Source organism: Eretmochelys imbricata, chromosome 7 (genome assembly GCF_965152235.1).
Source record: "Eretmochelys imbricata isolate rEreImb1 chromosome 7, rEreImb1.hap1, whole genome shotgun sequence".
In the NCBI taxonomy this organism is placed as follows: domain Eukaryota; kingdom Metazoa; phylum Chordata; order Testudines; family Cheloniidae; genus Eretmochelys; species Eretmochelys imbricata.
Window position 1 is genome coordinate 48,414,214 of NC_135578.1, and position 24,154 is coordinate 48,438,367.

At 54.7% G+C, this 24,154-nt stretch overlaps 1 protein-coding gene across 3 annotated transcripts; it reads right to left on the bottom strand.

Moving 5' to 3' along the window:
- Window positions 1-199: 199 nt before the first annotated feature.
- Window positions 200-21,232, bottom strand: IFRD2 (interferon related developmental regulator 2). Of its 3 annotated transcripts, XM_077820915.1 has the most exons (13): window positions 21,049-21,232; window positions 15,407-15,624; window positions 12,024-12,140; window positions 11,486-11,570; window positions 10,568-10,692; window positions 9,730-9,887; window positions 8,086-8,136; window positions 6,782-6,963; window positions 6,251-6,356; window positions 5,588-5,725; window positions 4,727-4,855; window positions 3,228-3,323; window positions 200-2,394 (listed from the first exon to the last, which is right to left on the bottom strand). In XM_077820915.1, exons 2-13 carry the CDS (start codon window positions 15,522-15,524, stop codon window positions 2,314-2,316), a joined length of 1,386 nt encoding a protein of 461 aa, XP_077677041.1. In that variant the 5' UTR covers window positions 15,525-15,624; window positions 21,049-21,232; the 3' UTR covers window positions 200-2,313. The 3 variants fall into 3 exon arrangements, with proteins under 3 accessions (XP_077677041.1, XP_077677043.1, XP_077677042.1); XM_077820917.1 differs by lacking the exon at window positions 15,407-15,624; XM_077820916.1 differs by lacking the exons at window positions 15,407-15,624; window positions 21,049-21,232 and adding an exon at window positions 12,491-12,702.
- Window positions 21,233-24,154: the final 2,922 nt, after the last annotated feature.

Sequence of the window (24,154 nt, forward strand, 5' to 3'; positions counted from 1 at the left end):
CATGGGGGAGGCAGCCCTGCTGCAGGCAGAGCATGTCCTCAGGAGCTGCAGAGATGGCCCTAGGGCACACCCCTGCCCTGAACAGCCCATCCCAACCCAGCAGGCCCACCCACATCCAAAGCCCTGATCGCCTCTCCCTGCCCTCCCCAGCAGCAGGTGCTGCCGTGCACTTACCGCTTTTGAAATCAGACTAGGCAGCCAAGACATTTGCCTTTTAATGATCTCCGCTAATCACCCTGTTATAAAACCACTCCAGCAATCCATTCGAGGGAAGCCCTGTAGGATAGGGTGAACACCCCAGTGGCCCAGGTGAGCACCCCATAGCAAAGTCCCCATCCCTCCATGATACAGAGCACAAGCTGGGCCATGCTACTGCCCTGTCCCACCTCGCTCTGCCCCTGCTGCCTTTCTTCTCCCGCTCTGGCATGGTTTCTTTGTGTGTCCCCCCCAACTATGGCTGAGCCCAGCCCCGCAGAGCAGCGGTGAGAAGTTGATGTGACCTTCATAGCCAGAGAGCACCTGGACCAGCTTTGTGCTGTCAGAGGGAGACCATAAGGAAGGCCTCAACCCCAGGCAGGGAGCCACCTTCGAAGAACTCCAGGGGAGATGCTTCCTAGCAAGGGGTGGCTGGCCCCATTCCCACAGCTCTGGGCAGAGGCTAGTGGGAGCGGGAGGGGACCCAACCCCCAACAGGCAGGTAACAAGGCTCAGAAGAAAGTGAAATTGCAGCCTTCAGAGGGGCAATTTTTCATCTGGGAGGGCAGAGGGAGTGTGGTTCCTGGCCTTTTACCCCCCTCCTGCAAGCACCCGCCAAGCAAGGCAAGAGGGGGCACTACAGAAACAGGGGGCCCTCCCCTCCCAGCACACGCTGTAGGGTCACACTAAGCCTGCCTGTGTTTTCTTTGGGGTGGGGGAGGGGTCAGAGTGAGGGGGAGAGGAAGAATCACTTCCAAAGGGGATTTTTAAAGAGACAATGCCCGGTTAAAGCGAGCACAGTTCCCAGCCCTGCAGTGCCTCATTGAGCCTTTACAAGGCTTGCCCCACCCCCACTGCAGCCCTTTGCTCCCTCAGCATGGTGCGTTTCACCTTTCCCACCAGCTCAGTTTCTCTCAGCTTTGGGGTGGGGGGCAGACAGGTCTGGGGCTAGTCCAGGCACTACACTCCATTAGTTACTATTAGACTGAGTCAGACCTGGCTTACTCGGGGTGAGATCTGTGTGAGGGGGACAGAGCTGGTGCGAGCGGGGGTAGGGGGGGCTGTGCTGGTAGCCCGCTCCAGTGCTCAGTTCTAGGCTCTGCCTTCATCACCCACAATCCCACCCTCGTCTCTAGCAGCCAGGGGCCCAGGGCCCTGAGCAGGCTGCTGCTCGCTCCAAGATCTCCAGCTTCTCTCTGGAGGGGTTGGGGGAATCTCATCTCCCCCTCACTGGTCACACTAGGGACTGCATCAACCCCTCTTGGCAAGCGATCGATCCCCACTTCACACTCTGACCTTCCCTGCACCCTGCTATGGGAGATGAACCCCAAGACCCCACCCCACAAAACACGAGCATCTGAGGGGAGCAGCAGCTCCTCAGCAGTAACCCTACCCCCATGGGGCCCTGTTAGTTCCACCCTGACACTGGTTGGGGATTTCTCTCAAACCAGTGGCTGCTGATGGCCCACGGCCCCTTGGGCACATCCTGAGCCATGCTCAGGACTCCTGGAAGGGCGGGGGAAGAGCTGGTTGGCCTGTGCACATGGGAGGGGCCCAATGCAAGCATGTATGTATTGGGGAGGGCAGGGCGAACAGCCCCTGCAGTAATGCCACACCCTCAGCATTTCAAAAGCCACTTCAATTGCCAATTCCCACTTCACCCAGCCAAGGCAAACAGCTCCCACAGCAGGGGAGAGAACAAGACACTCACCTGAAAATCCACCTCCCCCCTTCCAGCCTGCGCACTGATTCACAGCATTTCCATGGGACAGCACCTGGATGGCCCAACGCGCTCGCAGGAGCGGGGGGTGGCCAGAGGAGGCTAAAATCACCAGCTAAAAGTGGGGGGCTTCCCCCCCACCCAAACCTCGCTTACATTTTTTTGGTTAAAAAAATAAAACTGGCCCATGGCCGTCTCGCTGGGATCCACCAGCCACGCCATTTAAATACAAGTCTGTACATATCTAAAAGCCCCCGCGGCTAGGGGTGAGGGGCGTGGCAGGAGCTGATGAACTGGGAGGGCCGAGCGCCCCACCCCACAGCTCCTCCCCTGTGTCACAGTGGTCAGGGTCTGCAGTCCGTGGGTTGTACAGGAGGCGGCGGAGAGAGCGGCCTCTGTCATAGGACATCGGCTCGCTTATCGCGCACGCGGCTCCTGGCTTTCGTCCGGGCTTTGAAGGCGGCCGAGTTATACAGGTGCTGGGGGTGAGAGGAGAGGGAACAGTCAGCTGGAGGGGGAGGGACAGGACTACCAGGTTGTGCCATTAGGGCCCATCTACCCACCCTGGCTGGCCCCAGAGCACAAAGCAGGGTTGCTCACGGGCAGCTCTGCTGGTACCCTCCACATCCCCAGCCATGGGGCTCCCAGACCTTCCCTGGGGAGATTACTCAGCCAACGCTGGGGGCTTCTTCCTGGTATTCCACCTATTATCCCTCTACATCCCTGCATGGGGCACTCCACCAGATCCTCCCCCCTCCAGCCGGTGAAATCAGAGGGGGGCCAGCCCCTCACCAGAGAAGAAAGCAGCTGCTTGAGCCAAGTGGGGTTCTGTCTCACTCGCTGGGGGAGCCCAGTGCTTTGGCCACCAGCCTGGAGCTGTGCGGGCCTAGTTCCGTGTTAACCGAGCTCCTGGGACTGGACCCACAATCCCAACAAGCCCTGGGATCCTGGCCCCAGGTGGTAAGGGAACTCCTGGTTCTGGACCCCAAAGGCTCGTGGGGAGAGCTCTGCCTGGAATGGGGAGCTGTCCCCTCTGCTCTCACCAGCCTGGCCGCAGGAGCCAGTGATGGGCTTTAGCAGGGCCGGAAGAGTCCTCCCCAGACATCACAGCTACCTGCAGCCTTCTCCAGCCCTTCCCTGGTGCCTCCCCACTAGGCTCAGTGACCCCCTCAAGGAGGGCTGCGGGTGAGGTGGAAGGGAAGCAAACCAGGGCTCTGCCCAGCACCTCCTGGGACACAGGCAGCACCGCAGGGGACGCTGGAGCCAGGCAGAAAGGGACCACAGGCCTGGCTCGAGTTGCCGAGCGACTTACCTTCTCGAAGCGGGAGATCTTACTGGCTTTGATAGCTGCAGCATCCAGCACCAGTGGAGGCCCCAGGTCAAAGATCTCGCGCAGCAGCTCATTGTTCTAAGAGCAACATGAGACGAGACCTGTTGGTGTGCCCCCCAGCCTTCATAGGGAGGGGGCAGCTGCTTCCCCACCACACTGTAGCCAGACAGCCAGCCCCCCCCCTCTCAGACCAGCATTGCTGGAAACACAGGAGGAAGCCGGAACAGGGCACTTAACATATATTCCAGCACAGCCTTTGAAGCTGTGAAAGCACAGGTGTGCTGCTACAATGTGCCTCTGGGAGCAGATACAACGATTAAGCTCACAGCAGGCAGAGGCCCTGTGACAGACATGGCTCTTAGCCCCTACTAAATAGCGTGATGCACACACACCAACATTCTAGTTGGGAAAATATTTACCCTGATAAAAGAAATGTTCAGTAGTCAACACTTATTGTTTCTCTTCCTTGCAAGTGTAAACTACTCTTGCGAGAGCTGGTGTCACCCAGACAGACCAGCCTCAATTTGGCATAAGAAAGGAGAAAGAGAATAAAGGAGTACAGAGGTACAAGTAGGGGACCTACAGCACCATGATTTTTGAGTGCTTTTCACTATCTATCTGCTGGTCAGATAAGTGACAGCCTCCCAAGGCTTCTGCAGCTAAGAGGGTCCCTACGCCTTGTCCCTTATTCGTCTTTCCGCGGAATTGAGTGACCGATCCTGGCTTGGCACCGCTGGAATCGAGAGATGCAAGGAGGGTAAGAAGCACCCACACCTGATCTCCTATCTTTAGTGTACACATATTTTGAAATAGAGCTCTATACTTTGTTTTCTTTCTTTGGGATTGTGGCTTCAGTTTTGTAACTTGTTTGTGTGTGTAACATCTCTACATTTAAATAAGTAGGCACTAGCAATTTTGTAACCACATGATTAGAATCTAGCTTAATAAATTTTGGTAACCATTTATGCATAAGCCTGACTTGTTTTCTCTGGTTTACTGTAAAGCAGCCAACACAATTAAAGAACCTCAGCCATTTTGGCTCTGAAGCCTGGCCATTAGGTGAGAGTACTAAGAGCCTAGCGTTGAGTTGTGCCACCTCCACGGGGCAAACTCTTGGGGCACCTGTCAGTCAATCCTGGCTGCCCGCTGCGAAGGAGCTCTGAGCTCTAGCAGTTAAAGTCACGGGTGGTTAGGACCTTGGGGCATCCGTCAGCCTAGCCCGGGCTGCCCGCCGCGAAGGGACAGTGCGTCCTAGCGGTTAAAGTCACGGATGGTATAAACGGGCATAGTTGGCACCTCACCAAACATCCTTGGCCGTCGGCTAACACACACCCAGCACCAGCAACGAGCTTCCCGCTACACACGGCCACCTGGGGCAAGCCAAGCACCTGTTCAGGAGACGCTCCCCCTTACCTGGGAGGGTCTCTGATCCCACCTCCCCCCAGCCAGACCTTCTCAGCATCCTGCCCCCAGTTCAGTACCTGTAGGTGATGCCTGACCCCGGAGCCCAGCACCTCCTTGAAGGCGTTGTATGTTCTCCTCCTGACCCAGCTGTCCACGTACATGCACTCCAGGCCAAACTTGATGGTCTCCTCATGGCACTCGCCGTTCTGGGGGCAGGGAGGTGGCATTAGTGACTCGCCAGGCAGCCCAGGAGAGCACGAGCCCCGCCCCATCCGACATGCATCCACGGAGCATGGGGAAAGAGCCGCCCCCACCAGGGAATGCCACTGGACAAAGCAGGGCCCATGAGCCCAGCAGCTCCCAGCTTAATGACTCACCCACAGTGCGCTGGCATAAGCCAGCTGGCAGTTCTCCTCAGACGCACAGGCCCCTGTGCCCTGCGGAAGACACTCGCCTTGGGCCAGCTGTGATGCCAACATAGCTGCCAGCCACTTACTATTTCATAATTCCTGGAGACTGGCTGGTGGCGGCCATCCCAGCCCCTTGGCATTCTAATACACGCTCAGCCCTGCAACCTGAGTGGGTCACACACTGGGCACTGTTGGACTGAGACACTCGAAGTCCTTAGTGACTGAGCCCTTTGCAGGCTACACCTCCTGCCCCACTGGGGCAGGGTAACTGGTTTGGAGTCACCTCAAGATGGCATGATTCCACCCCCAGAGAGATCCCAGCAAGGTGCCAGCTGGGACTTGCAGTCAGGGCTGGGGCAGTAACAGGCTGAAGGGGCCTAGAGCTTTGTATCCCAACAGAGAACCCTGCCAAGCAGCCTGTTAGCAGGACCCAGGCTGGCCTCTGCCATGGGCATGCCCGGTTCTAGCGCCCACACTCCCCTCCCCGTCAGTGAGGCTTCTCTAGGGCTGGCAGGGATTAGCGAGCACCTCGATGAAGTGCAGCACATCGCGGAAGATAGAGCGCTGCTTGCGTCTGTCCGTCTTGGCCCGGTACTTGTTGCTGTCGGTGGCCAGGGCTTTGAGATTGGTGCACAGCAGGTCCATGTCCTCATAGAAGAACTCCTCCTGTGTGGGAGGGAACGAGGTTGGGGAGGTGATGAGCAGCCTGCTTGGAATTCACCCCACAGCTGGAAGCCTGGCAGAGAACAGGGATTAGCCATGGCTGGAGTGCTAGGCGGGGGTTAACCTGGAGCCTGGCTAATGTTTCTCTGGATAGAGGCAGCTGGGCTGGGAGGGCTCTCTAGTGGGGGAGCAGGTCCTACTGCCAGTCTTCCCAGACACCACCCACTGAACACATAACCAGCCCGTGCCCCTGGGCATCCCTTGCCAGTGATGTGGATCGTGGTAGCAGGGTACAGAACAGGGACCCTGCCAGGAGCATAGGGAAAGGAAACAGCAAGAGGTGAGAGCAAGCCAGCCCCTTTACAGCAGGGGCCCTGGGCAGGCTTCTCGAGACAGCCAGCCTCCTCTGCTCCTCGCTACTGCAGCACGGAGCTGGCCACCAACTCGAGGCAGACACACCACAGCTGAGGGTTCGCGCCCCACGCAGCACTGAGCCTGTCTGAGCCCCAGCAGCACCCTGAGACGTACCTCCAGCTCATGGGCCAGCTCGAAGAGCAGCGCGATGGTCTCGCCCGCCACAATCCGCAGGTGGACGTTGTCGCTGGACAGCAGCAGCGGCAGCTTGAGCAGGTGACTGCAGCAGGAGAGCCAGAGAATCAAGGCTGAGCCAGCACCAGATACGCTGCGCTCGCCTGGGCATCTCAGAGGGCAATGGGCAGCCAGGGGAGACCCTCCTGGGCCTTGCTCAGGCAGGAGGGCGTGGAGACAGAGCAGGGGAGCCGGCCTGCCACACTTCCTATGGAGAGCAGCTAGCACACTCCTGTGCTACTTGCCAGCCACAATGGAGACTGACCTGGCCAGTGCTGGAGTCTGGGCTAGCTCCCACCCCATACAATGGATGGGATACTTCTCCGCTCAGTCAGCCCCAGAGTCCAACCCCCTGCCACCCAGCTGGTGCAACAGGACATGCATTGCCCTCTGAACCCTTGTCATGAAAGGGTCAAATGGCAGCTCACTCCCTGCTCACATCTAGCTCCTTAGCACTGTCAAGTCACTCACTTGTCCAGGATCTTCTTGATCTGGGAGCTGGGGCAGATGGTAAGGAGCAGGGACCAGGACTGGAGGGAGTTGCAGTGCAAAGTTTGGAGCAGGGGGCTGTGGTGGGTGGGGACAGAGCTGCCCTCCTCCAGGCAGGAAGTGCCAAAGATGCCCTCCAGGCAGGTGAGACAGGAAACCAGATCCTAGGGCAGGAGAGAGTGTAAGCGCACCAGGGAGTTACACAGCCAGGGGAATCGGAGGGCAGGAATGAGCCCCAGCAGCCTCTGATGAGAGCACCTCAACCAGGTCAACACATTCGGGGTCTGCCCATAAGAATGGTCCTACTGGGTCAGACCAAAGGTCCATCTAGCCCAGTATCCTGTCTTCCGATAGTGGTCAGTTGCCAGGTGCCCCAGAGGGAATGAACAGAACAGGTAATCATCAAGTGATCCATCTCCTGTTGCCCATTCCCAGCTTCTGGCAAACAGAGGCTAGGGACACCATTTCTGCCCATCCTGGCTAATAGCAGAACCTATCCTCCGTGATTTTATCTAGTTCTCTTTTGAACCCGGTTATGGTCTTGGCCTTCGCAACATCCTCTGGCAAGGAGTTCCACAGGTTGACTGCCCAACCCAGAAGCAGCCTGTTATCCAGAGAAGCTCCAGGTTCTGTGCCAGAGGAACTCCCTGTCATGAGCTGCTGGGGGTGGGGGTGTCTCTTGGTGCTTCCACATTGCCCTGGTCATGGATGAAGAACCAGCCGCAGAGACTGGCTGCCTGGGGATACTGGCAGTAGCTGGAGGTGCAAGGACGTGTAGAAGAGGGCTGAAGACTCCCGGATCCTATGCGACATGGCAGCCAGTTCCCTGGGTCCCTCCCACGGGTGGGTCTGATCATGAGGGGCAGGACTCTGCTCTCCTCTGAACAGCTGCTCTGGTAACAGCGTGAGGATCACAGCCCCTCCCACACTGGAGGGGAACATCCCATCATCCAACTAGGCAGAGCCAGGTGGGACCAAACAAGCCAAGGGCACAGCTAGTGACTAGTGAACTGGACAGTTCCAGGGCAGGGACAGCAGCCAGGCAGGACCCCCAGGCTGGTACGATAGTACTGCAGACAAGGGGGGTTAAGACCACCTTCTCTGAAGCAGCCATGTGATGAGCAGTAGCAACTGCTGCACCCCGTGAGATGGTGGCAGTGGTGGTTCGGTGCATCTGGCTCTGGGGTGGGAAAGGAAGGGGACACCAGACCCTACTGGGGCTGAGCAGCCTTCCCTAGCTTTTCCATTTAAAGCACCCGTTGGGTGCCAGCCCGCGGCATAGTTACCTCCACATCCGCAGCAGCAATGTAGCAGCACATGCCCAGGGCCGTGGCACACTAGACAGGAAGAGGAACGGGTTATGGAAGTAATGCAGGGCCAATCCCTACCCCTAGATCCCAGTGCCTAACTCCTTCCAAGCCACCCCTCTGGAAAAATCCTCCAGCGCCACGAGCTAACACAGGTGCCTTTGCTCTAAGACTATGCTTGGGCGCCTCCCCTCCTGTGGGAAATGGCCAGGAAGCCCTCTGTTCATACTGGGGATTGTGCTGGCTGATCTGGCCTGCTCCTGGCCTCCATGGCTCTTTGTGTGCCCCACGCTGGCAGGAAGCAGGGGGCACAGAGCAGAAGCAGACTGTGTTGGGGTGATTTCCTGCTGGTGGCCAGCCTAGGAGCTCTCTCTGCACAATGCAGGCACAAGGCAGGGCAAGCTGCCCTCATGCTGCCTGCCAGTGTTACGCTACCTGTGCCCTGCAGGGACCTGTCTATGGGCAAGACAGTGGTACAGTCTCCCAGGCCCAGTCAATCCCTGGCCTCTGAGCATGGCAGGGAGGAGGCCGAGTGGGGCAGTCGGGTTACGTGATCCCATAGGGTCCGGGAAACTGGGCTCACACTGAACTGCTCTAAGTCAGTAAGGTCGAGGCTGTTCTCCTTGTGGGAGCACTCAAGCAGCACTGCTCAAAGTGGGGGGTGCCACCTCGAAGGGTCGGGGAGAAGCTATGAGTATTACAGCCCAGCTAGGGAGCCCTGGATCTTCAGTCCAAGCTGGAGAGACTTTGTTTAGCAGTGGCAGCTCCCGGTTCATTCCCTGGTGCTGGCTAAGAGGGTGGCTGTTACACCAGTACGTTCCAAAGCCGCACCCCATGGCACATGACGCTAAGGATTCAGCGCTGCCAATGTGGTCAGGAGCCTGGGCACCCCGTGACCGGGGCAAGCTGCAGTCTGATTCCTAGCAGGGCAGGGGTTGGGGTGCCGCCCTGCTGGCCTGAGGGACTGTGCACACGGGGGCTCAGGAGGGAGGCCTCCTGTCTCTGCATCCCTGGGGCTGGTCCGCCTGCTTGGATTCCTCTAGCCCCTGTCCATGGATCCAGGCGGGTTGGACAGAGGGGAAGGTCAGGCCTCCACTTCTCAGTTCTGGAGAGTACCCTCCCACGCCCTGGATCACGGAGCCAGCCTTGCAGATGAGACCACCGACAGAGATGAGATGGGAAGAGAACGAGGATTCAGAGGAGAGAGGACCCTGTCCCAGCCTGTCCCCTGACATAGTATTGAGTCTGGTCCATTCTCCAAGGGGCCAGGTCTGCAGGCTCAGCATGAGCAAGTCCAAAAGCAGGTTGGCTCAGCCAGGACTGGCACTCAACCTCTCTCAGAGCCACATCTCCCCATCATACCCACAGCTGAATTCCTCCCTGTAGAAGCTGGAACTGGTGGAAAGTGAATGCTGAGTTCCATAGACACTGGTCAGTTTCACACATTCTGTGATGATAACCCAGCCACAGTCCTGCTACAAGCCTAGAGCTAACCCGAGACAGACCCAGGTGCAAGGGAGACCCAGCTCCACACAGCTCTCTTTAAAGCACATCAGCGCTGCTCTCTGCTCTGCACCCCTGGAACCCAGCTGGGCTCCTGTGTCCTGGAGACTTGCTACTTACGCTCTGGCGAGCGATGGGGCTGGCCGAGGAGTCAGTCAGGATGCTGATGAGGAGGGGCTTCAGGCTGCGGAAAACCTCCTCCCCCTCGGGGCCTGAGCCCATCTGAAGGCACAGTAGTGTGAGAACGCTAGCAGCTAGAGACTGCTCCTCCCCTTTACCTGCATGGCAGGAGAAGAGAACTTTCATCAGCCTCAAGATCTTTTCCCTTCCTCCACTTGGGAGGCTGCCTCAAGCGCCAGAGCAGAACAGGGCATGTGCATGCAACCAAGGAACACGCAGCGAGGTGCACCGACACCCCTCAGCTGCTGGATGGAGGCAATGTCCAATGCAGGCAGAGCAGAACTTTGCTCAGCACTTCGGGCTGGTGTCCTGAGACTGGAGGGGGGCTCTCAGCCAAGCTGATTTATTTGGTAGAGTTGAGGTTTTCAACCTGCCCAGAGAAGAGTGAAGAAACTGGCGCTCCCACTGTAGAAGCTGAAGGCAGAGTTAGTTCCTGCATTCACTATACTGCATTAGAGGCTAGCCCTGCCAGGACAGAGTCCTGGCAGGCAAGAAAAAAAAAGATTTGCAAAGGGGGTTTGCAAAGGTTTAGTTTCAAGACACTGCATGTTCTGTTGGTTGTCCCCCTTGGGTGTCTCTGCTCCTGCTACTTACCCCGCCCCCCTGCAGCTGATGGTCTGCGGGCATTCCTGCTATGATCTGCTGAGGTCAGGAGAAGATCTAGGCTGCAGATAAAGACTGGTTTCACGCCAAGGGGCCGGATCTGCAGGGAAGATGGTAGCCCCTTGCCCCGCTACGGAGGGCCTTCCCAGGGCTGGAAGGGCAGGGGTAGCCTTACCTTTCTTCAGGCACTTCTCCAAGGAGTCTGTGAGTGTGAGCCTGCGTTCCAGCAAGAAGTCAAAGAGTGTCTTGGAGGAGAAAGCCAGCCGCAAGCTCTCCAGGGCTACCTGTCGGGTCCTGGTGCTGGAAAAGATACCCTGAGCTAGACATTGAGAGGGAGGTGGGGACCTGAAAAAGCTGGGAAGGGCCACCCCAGCCACTCATCACCTAGATCAGCTTCCTTGTAGGCAGGCAGGCTCAGCAGGGGGATGGGAGGAAAGAGAGGGAAGACATTCTGGGGCCAGTCCCAAAGGGCTTACAAACCTCCCAAGCCAGGGAAGCCCTGAGAAAAGGGTGAGTCACCATCCCAATGAGTTCTTCTCAACAGGGGGTGCAGAGCACACCCCTTCCAAGGCCAGCTTACCCTTCTTGAGGGAGGTGCCCAGCCCAGCAGGGCTGCGGAGCAAAGGGGGTGCTAGCTATGACGACACGCTTCTAAGGGTTGCTCCACAGGGAAGTCCTGTCCAGTCTGGCCTCGCTGCAGCTGGAGCAGGAACAGAAGTACTTTCCCTGGAGTTGTGCAGGATGAGATCCCAGGGGAGCTGCCTTCGTATCCTATCTGCCATGGCTCCCATCAAGTTGCAGATGCCTCCCAGACTAGTTTTCCCTCTCCCAGCTGGACAGAGCAAAGCTGGGGATGAAATCCAGACACGCTCTTAAAGCTCTTCCCTGTCTGGCTGAGCCCACTGGCATGTGCTGCACTTACTAGGAGCAAAGGGCTCCTGGCACCTACGGACACCCATAGCAGGAAGAGAGACGAGGCGAGAGCTCCCAGGACAGCTGCAGCACACTGAACGCCTGTGCTTTCCCCGAGGAAGGGCCAGTGCTGAGGAGTGGGAGGAAGCCTTGACATGGGCCATCCCCATCCCCATCTCACCTCTTGTCTGTCACGTTGTCAATGCACTCCTTCAGTCTGTCTTCCACCTCCTCCTGCTGGGCCTGCTCGTCCACAGCATCGCTCCCTGCAAGCAACAGCCAGAGTCAAATGCTGAGCAGCCAGATGGACCCATTCTTCCCACCTCAGGCCCCAGTGCCAACCCCCACATCCGGTCCCAGGAAGGAGAGTAGCAGCTGTGCCACCTGGCCCTGTGCTTCGTACACCTGATCAGAACCACTGACCCTGCAGGGCCGACCTGGAGGCAGCTCCATGGTCAGCTAGAGTGACTGGGCCTGGGACAAGCCCTCGCACGCCATCAGTTAAAGTCCTTTACAAAACCGAGGCCTGGAATTTCTTAGCCTGCCCCTGATTTTTATGGGCCCAGAGGGAGGGAGGGGAAAAAAAAAAAATGCTGGGGAGAAGGGAGGTTCTGGTGAGACACAGAGCGCTCTGTTGCTATGTGCTTGGTTTGCTCCTGCCTGGCTGCAGGTTCTAGCCAGCCCTTCTCCACCTGTCACGCCCCCTGCCTCTCACTCACCGGTGCCCTCCTCAGCGACGCTGGTGCTCTCACTGGTGCTGCTGTAGTGACTCAGTACTTCACTGGCTGCCTCATCATCGCTGGCCTGGGACTCTGCCTTGGCGCTGCTCCGAGCTCCTGGGGAACCAGAAGGGGAGGGGGCTGGGGTTAGGTCGACAGGGGCAGCCTCCAGAGAGAGCAGAGCCCCACACTCCACTCCTGGAGAGCCTCGCTTGCCCCTTTAATCACCTTCCTACTCTGCCCCAGCAACTGTAAGAAATATAATCCTCCTCCTTCAGGGTCTGCCATCACTGAGCTAGCTGGCCCAGCTTCCTGTAGCTGCCAGTAGCTTAAGGTGTACAAAGGCAGACTGAACTTGCCCACATAACATGCCAGGGAAGCTTGCAAAAGGGAGATCTAGTCAATTCCCCCTCCACTCCCCTGGATCTCCCATATTCCCCATCCTCTGCCCATTAAGCCTCACTCACGAGTCATCCAACTCAGGCTGCCAGCTCCGCCAGGCAGGGACCTAGCTGTATGCCTGCAAACCACCATGCCTCCCAACAGGTTGTGTGGGCACCACATGCCTGTAGCCAGCTGTACTGTGACTCGGGGTGCTAACTAGATCCCCACTGGTGACGAGTCTGCCCCGAGGGCTGGGTTCAGCGACTCACACGCCTTGCTACTATTGCCACAAGCACTGATGGGGACAGGAATATCAGATTGCACCATATGTAGCCTGCAAATAAGGAAGCAGCAAGTGTCTACGCAGATAGCAAGGGAGGATATTGGCAAATTAGCAACCCCAGTTTAGACATGCCCTGCTGATAAAGAAGGGAGACCTGGAGCCTCTGATAATCAGCACCATATGGAAAGGGGATAAGGCACAGGAGATGAGAGAGAAAGGAGCCAAGACTGGCCACAAGACAGCTTTACAGAACCATAGAATTTCAGGGTTCGAAGGGACCTCAGGAGGTCATCTAGTCCAACCCCCTGCTCAAAGAAGGTCCAATCCCCAACTAAATCATCCCAGCCAGGGCTTTGTCAAGCCTGACCTTAAAAACCTCAAAGGAAGGAGATTCTACCACCTCCCTAGGTAACACACTCTAGTGCTTCACCACCCTCCTAGTGAAAAAGTTTTTCCTAATATCCAACCTAAACCTCTCCCACTGCAACTTGAGACCATTACTCCTTGTTCTGTCATCTGCTACCACTGAGAACAGTCTAGATCCATCCTCTCTGGAACCCCCTTTCAGGTAGTTGAAAGCAGCTATCAAATCCCCCCTCATTCTTCTCTTCTGCAGACTAAATAATCCGAGTTCCCTCAGCCTCTCCTCATAAGTCATGTGTTCCAGTCTCCCAATCATTTTTGTTGCCCTCCACTGGACACTTTCCAATTTGTCCACATCCTTCTTGTAGGGTGAGGCCCAAAACTGGACACAGTACTCCAGATGAGGCCTCACCAGTGTCGAATAGAGAACGACGATCACGTCCCTCCATCTGCTAGCAATGCTCCTACATATACAGCCCAAAATGTCGTTAGCCTTCTTGGCAACAAGGGCACACTGTTGACTCATATCCAGCTTCTCGTCCACTGTAACCCCTAGGTCCTTTTCTGCAGAACTGCTGCTTAGCCATTCGGTCCCTAGTCTGTAGCGGTGCATGGGATTCTTCCGTCCTAAGCGCAGGACTCTGCACTTGTCCTTGTTGAATCTCAGATTTTTTTTGGCCTAATCCTCTAATTTGTCTAGGGCCTTCTGTATCCGATCCCTACCCTCCAGCTTATCTACCACTCCTGTCAGTTTAGTGTCATCTGCAAATTTGCTGAGGGTGCAAGTCCACGCCATCCTCCAGATCATTAATGAAGATATTGAACAAAACCAGCCCCAGGACCGACCCTTGGGGAACTCCGCTTGATACCGGCTGCCAACTAGACATGGAGCCATTGATCACCACGTTGAGCCCGACGATCTAGCCAGTTTTCTATCCATTTTATTGTCCATTCATCCAGCCCATACTTCTTTAACTTGCTGGCAAGAATACTGTGGGAAACTGTATCAAAAGCTTTGCTAAAGTCAAGGAATAACACATCCACTGCTTTCCCCTCACCCACAGAGCCAGTTATCTCGTCATAGAAGGCAATTAGATTAGTCAGGCATGACTTGCTGTTGGTGAATCCATGTTGACTGTTCCGGATCACTTTCCTCTCCTCTAAGTGCTTCAAAATTGATTTCTTGAGGACCTGCTCCATGATTTTTCCAGGGACCGAGGTGAGGCTGACTGGCCTGTAGTTCCCTGGATCCTCCTCTCTCCCTTTTTTAAAGATGGGCACTACATTAGCCTTTCTCCATTTGTCCGGGACCTCCCCCGATCGCCATGAGTTTTCAAAGATAATGGCCAATGGCTCTGCAATCACATCCGCCAACTCCTTTAGCACTCTCAGATGCAGCACGTCCAGCCCCATGGACTTGTGCTCATCCAGCTTTTCTAATTAGTCCCAAACCACTTCTTTCTCCACAGAGGGATGGTCACCTCCTTCCCATACTGTGCTGCCCAGTCCAGTAGTCTGGGAGCTGACCTTGTTCATGAAGACAGAGGCCAAAAACAGCACTGAGTACATTAGCTTTTTCCACATCCTCTGTCACTAGGTTGCCTCCCTCATTCAGTAAGGGGCCCACACTTCCCTTGACTTTCTCTTCTTGTTGCTAACATACCTGAAGAAACCCTTCTTGTTACTCTTAACATCTCTCGCTAGCTGCAACTCCAAGTGTGATTTGGCCTTCCTGATTACACTCCTGCATGCCCGAGCAATATTTTTATACTCCTCCCTGGTCATTTGTCCAATCTTCCATTTCTTGTAAGCTGCTTTTTTGTGTTTAAGATCAGCAAAGATTTCACTGATAAGCTAAGCTGGTCGCCTGCCATATTTACTATTCTTTCTACACATCGGGATGGTTTGTTCCTGTAACCGCAATAAGGATTCTTTAAAATACAGCCAGCTCCCCTGGACTCCTTTCCCCCTCATGTCATTCTCCCAGGGGATCCTGCCCATCAGTTCCCTTGGTATGTGGCTATTAAGAGTTCAGTCCATCCCAATCTTCCCAGTCCAATCCATCTTCCCCCTTTTTGGCTTTGATTGCAAGTTCCTTGGGGCAGGGCCCATTCATGGTTTGTGGAGCACCAAGCACACTGACTACACGCTGAAGTTAGCTCATGAACAACAAGCAGCACCAGTTACTCTGCATGCCAAGCACAAGCAACAGGCCAGCAGGATCACGAATGGCTGAGCTGACCCAGAGCAGCCTCTGAGCACGAGGGGGAGGGATGCCAGTGCGAGAGGCAGCAGGAGTGTTGATGGAGCCGGGTGCTGAAGGCCAGGGAAGTCCAGGATTAAGTGCCCACACCTGGCCTTCCTCTCTGCCTGCGAGGCGGCATGCAGCCATTGAATCGGTGCTCCCCACGCAGGGTTGTGTCCTGGAGGAGTCGGCTGGGCAGCTTGGGTTGCAGCCGGCCCAGGGGCATGACAGCACCAGAGACCGGGTGCTTTGGAGAAGGGGTGCATGCACAGTTTCGATGGGGGAACTCAGCGACACACTGGGCAGCAACAGGAACCCAGCAGCTGCTGTGGAGAGATAAGTGTCTTAATCACGTAAGCTCACAGAGCCAACTGTCCTCCTTCACACCCCCACGGGAGGGAGTGGTGAAGAGTGCAAGCCATACTGGCCAAAGACATGGACCCTACAGAAAGCTGGACATCAGAGCGAGGATGCTCCAGGGGCTAAACCAGCTGGAGACGTCACAGGTAGCCTCCAAACGCATCTCTTCCTGAAACAGCTGCGATCCCTGAAAGCCCAGTCCAGTGCAGACTGAACTAGCCTCAGTATTCCCCCAAGGGCAATCTGGATCCACCCCCCTTCAGACTGCCCCATTGCCCCTCCCCACTTGAGGCCTGGCTTGGGGGAGGGGGGACATTGCTCACAGCTGGGAACTTTGTCAAAACAGAAACAACTTAATGCCACTTTCAGTATTAAACCAGCCAGTGCCAGCTCAGCACACAGCTGCCAGCTCTTTAAAGCCCAGCACTTCAGAAGAAGCTGGAAGGAGGCCAGGCAGAGAACACTGCGTGAAGGGTTTGCCTGCACCCCTCCCCCCATACGCAGGTCAGTGGTGGTACCCATGACTGCACTTTGGGATCACTGGGAGAAGCAGCACTATACACATATTAAAGGGTAGTTTGGAGGAACCCTTCTGGAGAACTGCATGGAGTGAGCCTTTAACCCAAGCGGGCACCCATAGTGGGGGCGTGGCACATCCACAGACTGTATTGGGTGGAACCCTCCCAGCAAGGCCAGAGGCACACAGGCCCTGGAAACTGTGTGCTGATGCAGCACAAAAATGCTGAGCTGAGTGGTAAACAGAGTCAGGCTCACCTTACATAACTCCACACAGAAGCGGACAAGCTTTGTGGGAAGAGAGCCAAGGGCTCTGCTGCTATAACCAGAACGAAACAGCACCACATTAAGTTACAGCGACCCAACTAAGCACTGCCAAAAGAGGTCAGAGGTAGAGCAGAGGGGTGCTGGAGTTGGGGGGGAGGGGGAGATGCCTGGATTGGGGTGCAGGAGAGAGAAGGGGAACAGGGACTGGGGCACAGGGCTGAGGCAGAAGGATGCTAGGGAAGGGGAACTGGGACAAACCTTTGGGTTTTATTTTTAGCTTCTTTGCTAAGGCACAAGGATTAAGACCAGAAGGCAGCTGGTATATCGAATCCTATTCATCACAGCAAGCAGAGCGCCAGGGACATGTTTCTGAAGGGTTAATGTTCTTCGGGCTCCATGCCTGCTGTGAGAACAGCGTGGCACTGAATGCCTGAGCCGGATTGGCAGAGAGATGAAAGTGTAATGCTGAGCACACAGCCTGCCCTCTCAGAGATCCCTCCCCCTGGAGCTTGCCAGCAGGGTGCCGCACAATGCAGTGGCCAGGGGGAAAAGCAGCAGTTTGGGATCTTTGGGAAGCCGAGTCAGCAAGTCCCTCACAACAGGGCACGTGGGGGTTATGGGCCTTTCAAACCGAACGGAGATACAAAACCTGTCCCGAGCCCCCTGGGCAGGTGAGAGACATGCGGAGCAGGATGGGGCTCAGATCCGCTCCCAAGAACAGCCCACCCCATGCAACCTTCTACATGGAGCTCTGCAGAGCACATTGGCGAACTTTTACATGCTCAGCTAGTTGCTGTTGTGGTTAAGTGCCTGCAATTTGCCACTCATGCCAATGCCAAGTAGCAGTACAGGGAGCTCTGTCAGGCGAGCAATAAAGACAGCTCTGTATTGTCTAATGATACACCCTGACAAATGGCAAGGCTCACCCCACTTCTCAGCATCTATCTCTCACACCTCCCAAGCAGGGGAGGAAGAGAGAAGCCCCCTTTGCAACCCCCCTCTTTCACCACAGCCAGGCGTGCATGGACCCACCTTCTACTAACAGATTTGCATTCTGAGATCCTCAGAAGGAAGTCTCTGTAAAATGGCTTCTAGCCAAATGGCCACCAGCCACACCAAGATGGGGCTGCCTGAGCAGAGTCCAGAAACAGCCCATTCCTAGCAGCACAGGCAAAGGGCGCCCTGCTGTGGATTTCAGCAAAACCAGCCCCCAGATCTTATCCTGCACCCTCATCTTTTGCATTGCTCTCTGGATATTAGATTTAACCCTTTGGCTAATAAGTGCCTAGAAAATTACTTCAGCCCTGGTTAATAGCCTTTGTTTACACATTGCAAACATTTAAAACCATGTTATATCCATGTTAGAGAATACCACGTTCAAATCCAGCTTTGGTAGGGGAGTGTCTCACATCTCTGTTGAACACAGTTGCTTAAACTGGTTGTTTGGAGAGTGCCATGCACATCCAGGTGCTACCGCAACCTAAAGAATAACCTGCGCCATAGGCAGGGGCTTTCCATGGTTTGGGATAGATCCACATCAGCCAGACCTTCCAGGTGATCCTACAAAGCCCACGACACCAAACAAGTGTTTGCACAGCACTGGCTTCCAAGTCTGTAAGCAAACAGCAGTCTGGCACAATTGCAGCTGCGTGTATTTGGAGTACTGCAAACAGCTGCATGCGTGAAAGTGCACTCATCCAACACACCTGCAGAAGAGACGTGCTCGGCATGCCTCTCTTACAGCTGTGAAGAATGGAAAGTTCCAGGCTGGGTCAGAGACACCGCAGTGTAAAATATATCCCACTTAGTGAAGTTGTTCCCTTTGCAATAACCTTGCTGAAGATTCCCCCATAACGCCAACTATGACGTGGTCCGCAAAGAACAGAAACAGGGCTAGCAATGCATTCCCCAGCAGTCACTGAACTGCAGACGGACAGTAACAGCTTCTGTGATTTGTCCACTCAAACATTTGTCTCTAAGTGAGAAGTTTTACTACTGCATTTTACGGATATTGAAAAAATACATCCAGGTATGTCTGCTCCCTCCTCTGGACCTCACAGCATGTCCTGTCTTCAGTGTCTTCCCGATGCTAAGCTAGCTACCTGAGGCAGAAACAGGCTACTTTTGCATGGCATACAGCATAGATCTCATTGTGGGCAGTTCACTAGCAGCAAAGAACATGAAATGGAGAGGAGATGGAGTACAGGATTTCAGAGGAGATGCACGCACAGGAATAGCAGAACAAGTGTGGGTTGCAAAAGAGCTACAGCTTTGTATAACAACCGCGACAAATTCCCACCTGGAAGCTCTTCCTGTTTGCACCCAGGTATCAGAAGACTCCAGTAGCTAGCAAGCATAAGCTAGGTAACAGACACATTGCTTCCTTTTAGTTCAGACGTAGGCTGACAGAACGTACCCTACTTTTAGTATCCTTTCATGCAAGAATGCTGCTTAGGAACAAGATTAAGAGTGAACTGGAAAGTGAAAATGGAGATAGATAAAACAGAAATGTGCCTTTGAAAGAGGGATTTCAGCATAGAAATAAGATTTAAAAAGACACTGTCAACTTGAAAAAAAGTCACATTCCTGTCAACTTTTTTGTTAACCGATTATATAGTTACAAACACAAAAGATGCAGAGAAAGGCTTTTTTGTTTGTGTTACTAAAATGCCCAGCGCAACGGGACTTGGTCCGTGACTGATCTCTAAGACGCTACCATAACCCAAATAATATGACTAAAAATGAAATGAGAAAGAATAAATTCTCTATTTACCACAGTGTACTTTGCGCATTTGACAGCGCCAGTCAGTTTCTGTTTCCCATGTATAATCAGTTTCTCCCCTCCTGAAAAGGCCTTGAACAGAAGCAGCAAGCTGAGCAAATTAACCATTCCATTTTTTAAAAGAGAGGAAATTAGACAAAAGCGTAGGCATTACTATCTAAAGAAAACTATCAGAAACTGGGATTTTAAGTTAGTTTCAAAAATTCAAGGTAATCCCTTAAATGTTTTAAATCTTAAATGTTAAATCTGGAACATCCTCCTGTTCTTCCCAGTTTAAGACGCATGAAGCCAGAGCCACTTTAAGTCCCACACAACCACGGATATATTCTGGGCCTTCTCTACTGAATCCAGAACTTCCGTAGGAGTCTGATTTTTTTCCTCCTGTGCTGAAATCTTCCCCCCCCTCTAAGCTTTGTTAGTGGGAGCACATGGGACATATCTCCACTTACTTCAATTTTCCCCCTTGTTGTTCACCTTTAAAACTAGATTCAGTTCCCCAACTTTTTTTTTTTTTAAATACACATTTGAGGGCTCCATTTTGGCAGAAAGTATGTACCTAATTTGGGAGAAGGAAGCAGATCCCAGCTGCCCCCATCTTTAATATGAGGTGCTGTTTGCCAACTACACTTCTAGGTGCTTTGATTACAGCGGAACATGCACGCTGGAATCTGTAGTCTTCACAGACTGAAAAGCAATATTGAAGATGATCCTGAGCTGCCCTGATTTCGCAGGCATACCACTGCCCCCAAATTTAATCTTAAAAGTCCAAAAGCATTATTTTGCTGTTGGATTTATATTTTTAGTACTTTGTCAAAGTTTGAGCACCCTGTAAATGTATCATTCAATTAAACATTTTTAAACAGATGCCCTGACCAAGTATCACCACAAGGGGACAGTCAATGCACAAAACAGCAACAGAACTGCACACAGAACGAAATGTATTTGCACCTGCTGTTTCAATTCACAGGTCCCTAAATGACTAGGAAAGGCAAGATTTGTACAGCTAAGGAGAGTTCAGTCAACCACAATGAGAGGAAGGATGGACAGGGTCTAGCGGACAGGGTGCTAGTGAGAGATTTGGGAGACCTGGGTTCAAGTTGCTGTTCCTCCACAGATTCCATGTCAGTCATTTAAGCCATATCACCGCTACAGGAACTAGTAATGTCAATGCAGGTTGCAGTGAAGAGAAGTGGGTTTCCCCTATGCTGTAGTAACTCCACCTCCCTGAGAGACGGAAGCATTCTTCTGTTAACCTAGCCGTGTCTACACTGGGGGGTTTAGGTTGGCACAGCTGGATTTTTCACACCCCTGTGCACCATAACTAGATCGACCTCAGTTTTAGGTGTAAAACAGACCACAGTCTCCGTACATTGAGAATAACGGCATTTTATTCTGGAAGCACCTACAAGTCCCAGGCACAGACCAAGCCCTCACTGTGACAGGTGCTGCACAAACACAGACTGAAATGACAGCCCCTGCCCCAAAGTGCTTCCCCCATTCCCAGTCACCCCACCCTCAGGCTGAGCAGTGAGTTCGGTAAGACCACGTGCAGCCCAGGCCAGAACTACGGCCGGGAGTGGGGTCATGGGAGGGGGAGGGCAGCAGCCTATAGGTCTGTTTGAGGGGAGTGTACAGAAGGCCACGCAGCCCTGCCTGGAAAGGCCTAAGGCAGAAGCTGGCAGAACCTGAGCGCGTCCCACCCAGCCTGCCCCTCCCTACAAGGTAACCCGGCCGGCCGGCTCCACCCCCGGGCACCCCCTCTCCTGCCACCTCCACCCCACAGCCACCCCCCACGAGGTAACCCCCCACCCCTACGGTGACTCACCGCGGCCGCCCCTCCGGGTCGCGTGCGCCCGGCGGGAGCGGGGCATGGCGGGCAGGGCCGGGCCGGGCGCTCTCAGGGGGCGGTGCGGGGCCGGGCGCGCTCTGCGGGCTCGGGGTGGCCGGGGCCGGTCGCTGCCTGAGGGGGGAACCACGCGGCAGCCGCCGGCGCCACCATCTTCCCTCACTCGCGGGCAGGACAGGACAGGGCAGGCCCCGCCCGCCGCCGCGGCGCTGCCCCCTGGGAGGCGCAGTCCGCGAGAGGTGGAGTCGCCACGGCCCTCGCCCTTTGTGACAGGCGCCCGGGACTACGAGGCCCATAATGCTCCGCGCCTGGGGCAACCGCTGCCTGGGGCACGGACTACAAGTCCCCGCAGACGCCGCGCGCCGGCCGGAGCTGTGTTAACCCTTCCGCTACGGGCGGCCCTCCTGGGGCGCGTTTCACGTGGCAGCCCTTGGGGAGATGCGCAGTCAAGTGCAGATGCCCATGGCTGGGGCTGCGTGGGCTGGGGGTCCGGCCTGGGAAGAGCTGGGACAGCAGCAAAGAAAGTGCTCTGATCTTTGTGGGACAGATCTGGGGGGCCGGCTAACATCGAAATGTGCATCCCCAAGCCCTGCCCCAGCATCCCAGGGAGGGCTGAATTAATTCTCCTGTGGGTCTGGGGCTATTAAATTTTGTGGGGCTCCTGGGGGTTTGGAGTGCGCGAGTGGGCTCAGGGCTGGGGCAGGGGATTGGGGTGGAGCCCCAGCTGGGGCCAGGGATGGGCTTGGAGGTTGGGGTGCAGGCTCTGGGTGGGAGTTTGGGTGCAGGAGGGGGCTCAGGGCTGGGTCAGGGGTTTGGGTGCAGGTGGAGGTGTGGGGTCTGGGAGGGAGTTTGGGTGAAGGAGGAGGCTCTGGGATGGGGTAGGGGGTGCAGGCTCAGGCCTGGAGGTGGCTACCTCTGGCAGCTCCTGGTCAGCAGGGCTAAGGCAGGATCCCTGCCAGCCCTGGCTCCACGCTGCTCTGCTCCCCGAGGTGACTGGCATGCCCAGCTCCTTGGCGGAAGGGCCAGGCAGGCCTGTCTGTGCAGTGCATGCTGCCCGTGTCCACAGGTGCTGCTCCAGCAGCTCCCATTGGCTGCGGTTCCCACCCAGTGGGAGCTGTGGAGCTGGCACGGGGGGTGGGGGCAGCGTGCAGAGATTCCCTGAATGCCCCTTGCCTAGGGGCACGCTGGTGAGCTGGCGCTCACGATTCCAGCCCTGCAGCGTGGGGGTGGCGCCGAGGCTCTGGGGCTGGTGTCCAGCTGGATGAAAAGAAGCAGCGGGCCACATCCGGCCAATGGGCCTGCGGAGTCCCCCTTAGGCTGAGGCCCTGGGCTGCAGCCCCTAAAGTCCCTGTGTTAATCTGGCCCTGACCCCAGGTGGCACTGACTCGGCGTGGCTGATTTGGACTCATTATGGAAGAACTGCCAGCAGCTGAAGAAATTGGACTCCACAGAGTGGGTCCCTGTGCTGGCCCCCTCCCCCAGGTACCTGCAGGACTGAGACAACCTAGGGATGTCCCCCCCTGCAGCAAACACACCTGCCAGCCCCCTCACTGCTCCCCCGCTGTGAGTCCCAAAGAACTGCTGTCTTGGTCAGGCTGTGCCGGTCATGGGCACGCAGGAACTAGCTACGCCCTGCTAGCCCAAAGTTGTGGGGTAACTCCAGCTTCCCATCTGTAACAGTGCTGCCCTTGGTGGGACCCAACTGAGAGTGCCAATTCAGGACAAATTGCTTAAAGCAGGGCAGTTACCGCCCAAGGCTGTGGTTTCTACGCACACCAAGGCAAACCAAACCAGCCAAACAGAGAAGAGTTCGGTTTTACTCCACTGGCTGACCACAAGTCACACAAGCAATTCCCTTAGATACTCCAGTTTCCCAGTATCATCACCAGTGCCACTCATTATGGGGACAAATGGTTATAAAAAGCAATACCCCAGTAAAAGAAAAACGGTTCTCCCAGTCCCAAAGGACCAAGCCCCAGACCCAGGTCAATATACATATCAGATCTTACCCACAAATCATTCTGTTGCCAGTCCTTTAGAATCTAAAATCTAAAGATTTATTCATGTAAGCAGAGTCAGGATGAGCTCCACCCTGACATCTGGTGGTGAGGTGTGGCAAGTTGTGGAAAAGAACTTCAGGGGCGGATCTCATTTGCATAGGCACACTCACCCCGCCTAGAATGAGGCCATAGCTGCCCAAATGGTCACTCTGGCTGCTGTGGGATCCCCAGTGTCTCTGTTATTGGAAGAATAAAATGTTATTACCCTGATTATGGGAATCAAGGACAGTGGAACTGTACTTGGCCTTTTGTTATGATGGAGGGACTTGCCATCAACTAAGTAGCACTCACTAGACAAGGGACACGGGTTCCAAAACTCTTTGAATTGAGAGAGGTTGGGGTTAGATAGTAATATGTGGTGGTATGGGTTCTACATGCTAACTGTATTGCCTTCTCTCTCCGTTGTGGAATATCAGAGCTAATTTTGATTTCATTAGGAGTCTAATTACAGGCTGTTGAGCTGGATTCACTTTGGGCCAATGGTGCACCAGTACTAAGGCTCCCCTACTACAAGCTGAAATCACAAAAGAGCTAATTTTACTAAGAGCTGAAATCACTGAGTGTTGTTGTTAGGATATAGATGTAAAGGCCTGTACTCTAAGAATTTAAGTGTATTCTTATCACTTGGCTAGTTATTGAGGTATAAAAGAAAGAATCAAAATCACTGTCTGCTAGTGTAAGGTCCTTCTCTTACCGTGACAGTCTGAGGCCCTGTTCTTAGGTTCTTTGGCTAAGCAGCAGAAGCAGCCATAAGCTGGGAAGCGACCGGTCACATCCTCACATTCCAAACTAGTCACATTGAAAGAAGATGCTATTGGGCTGTTAGGAATACAACCCTGTCCTGATAATGCCTATCCCCTCCAGAGAAAGGGAAGTGCCTAGAAGATGTAAAAGGAAATTTAGGTTGATAGTTTTCTGCCTGGTATGAACTCACTTATCAATAGACACAGCTGGGAAACTCTTATGTCTTTATAGATGTAGTTGTGAAATCCTCACTTCTGTATTGTTTTTTCATTATAGTTCCC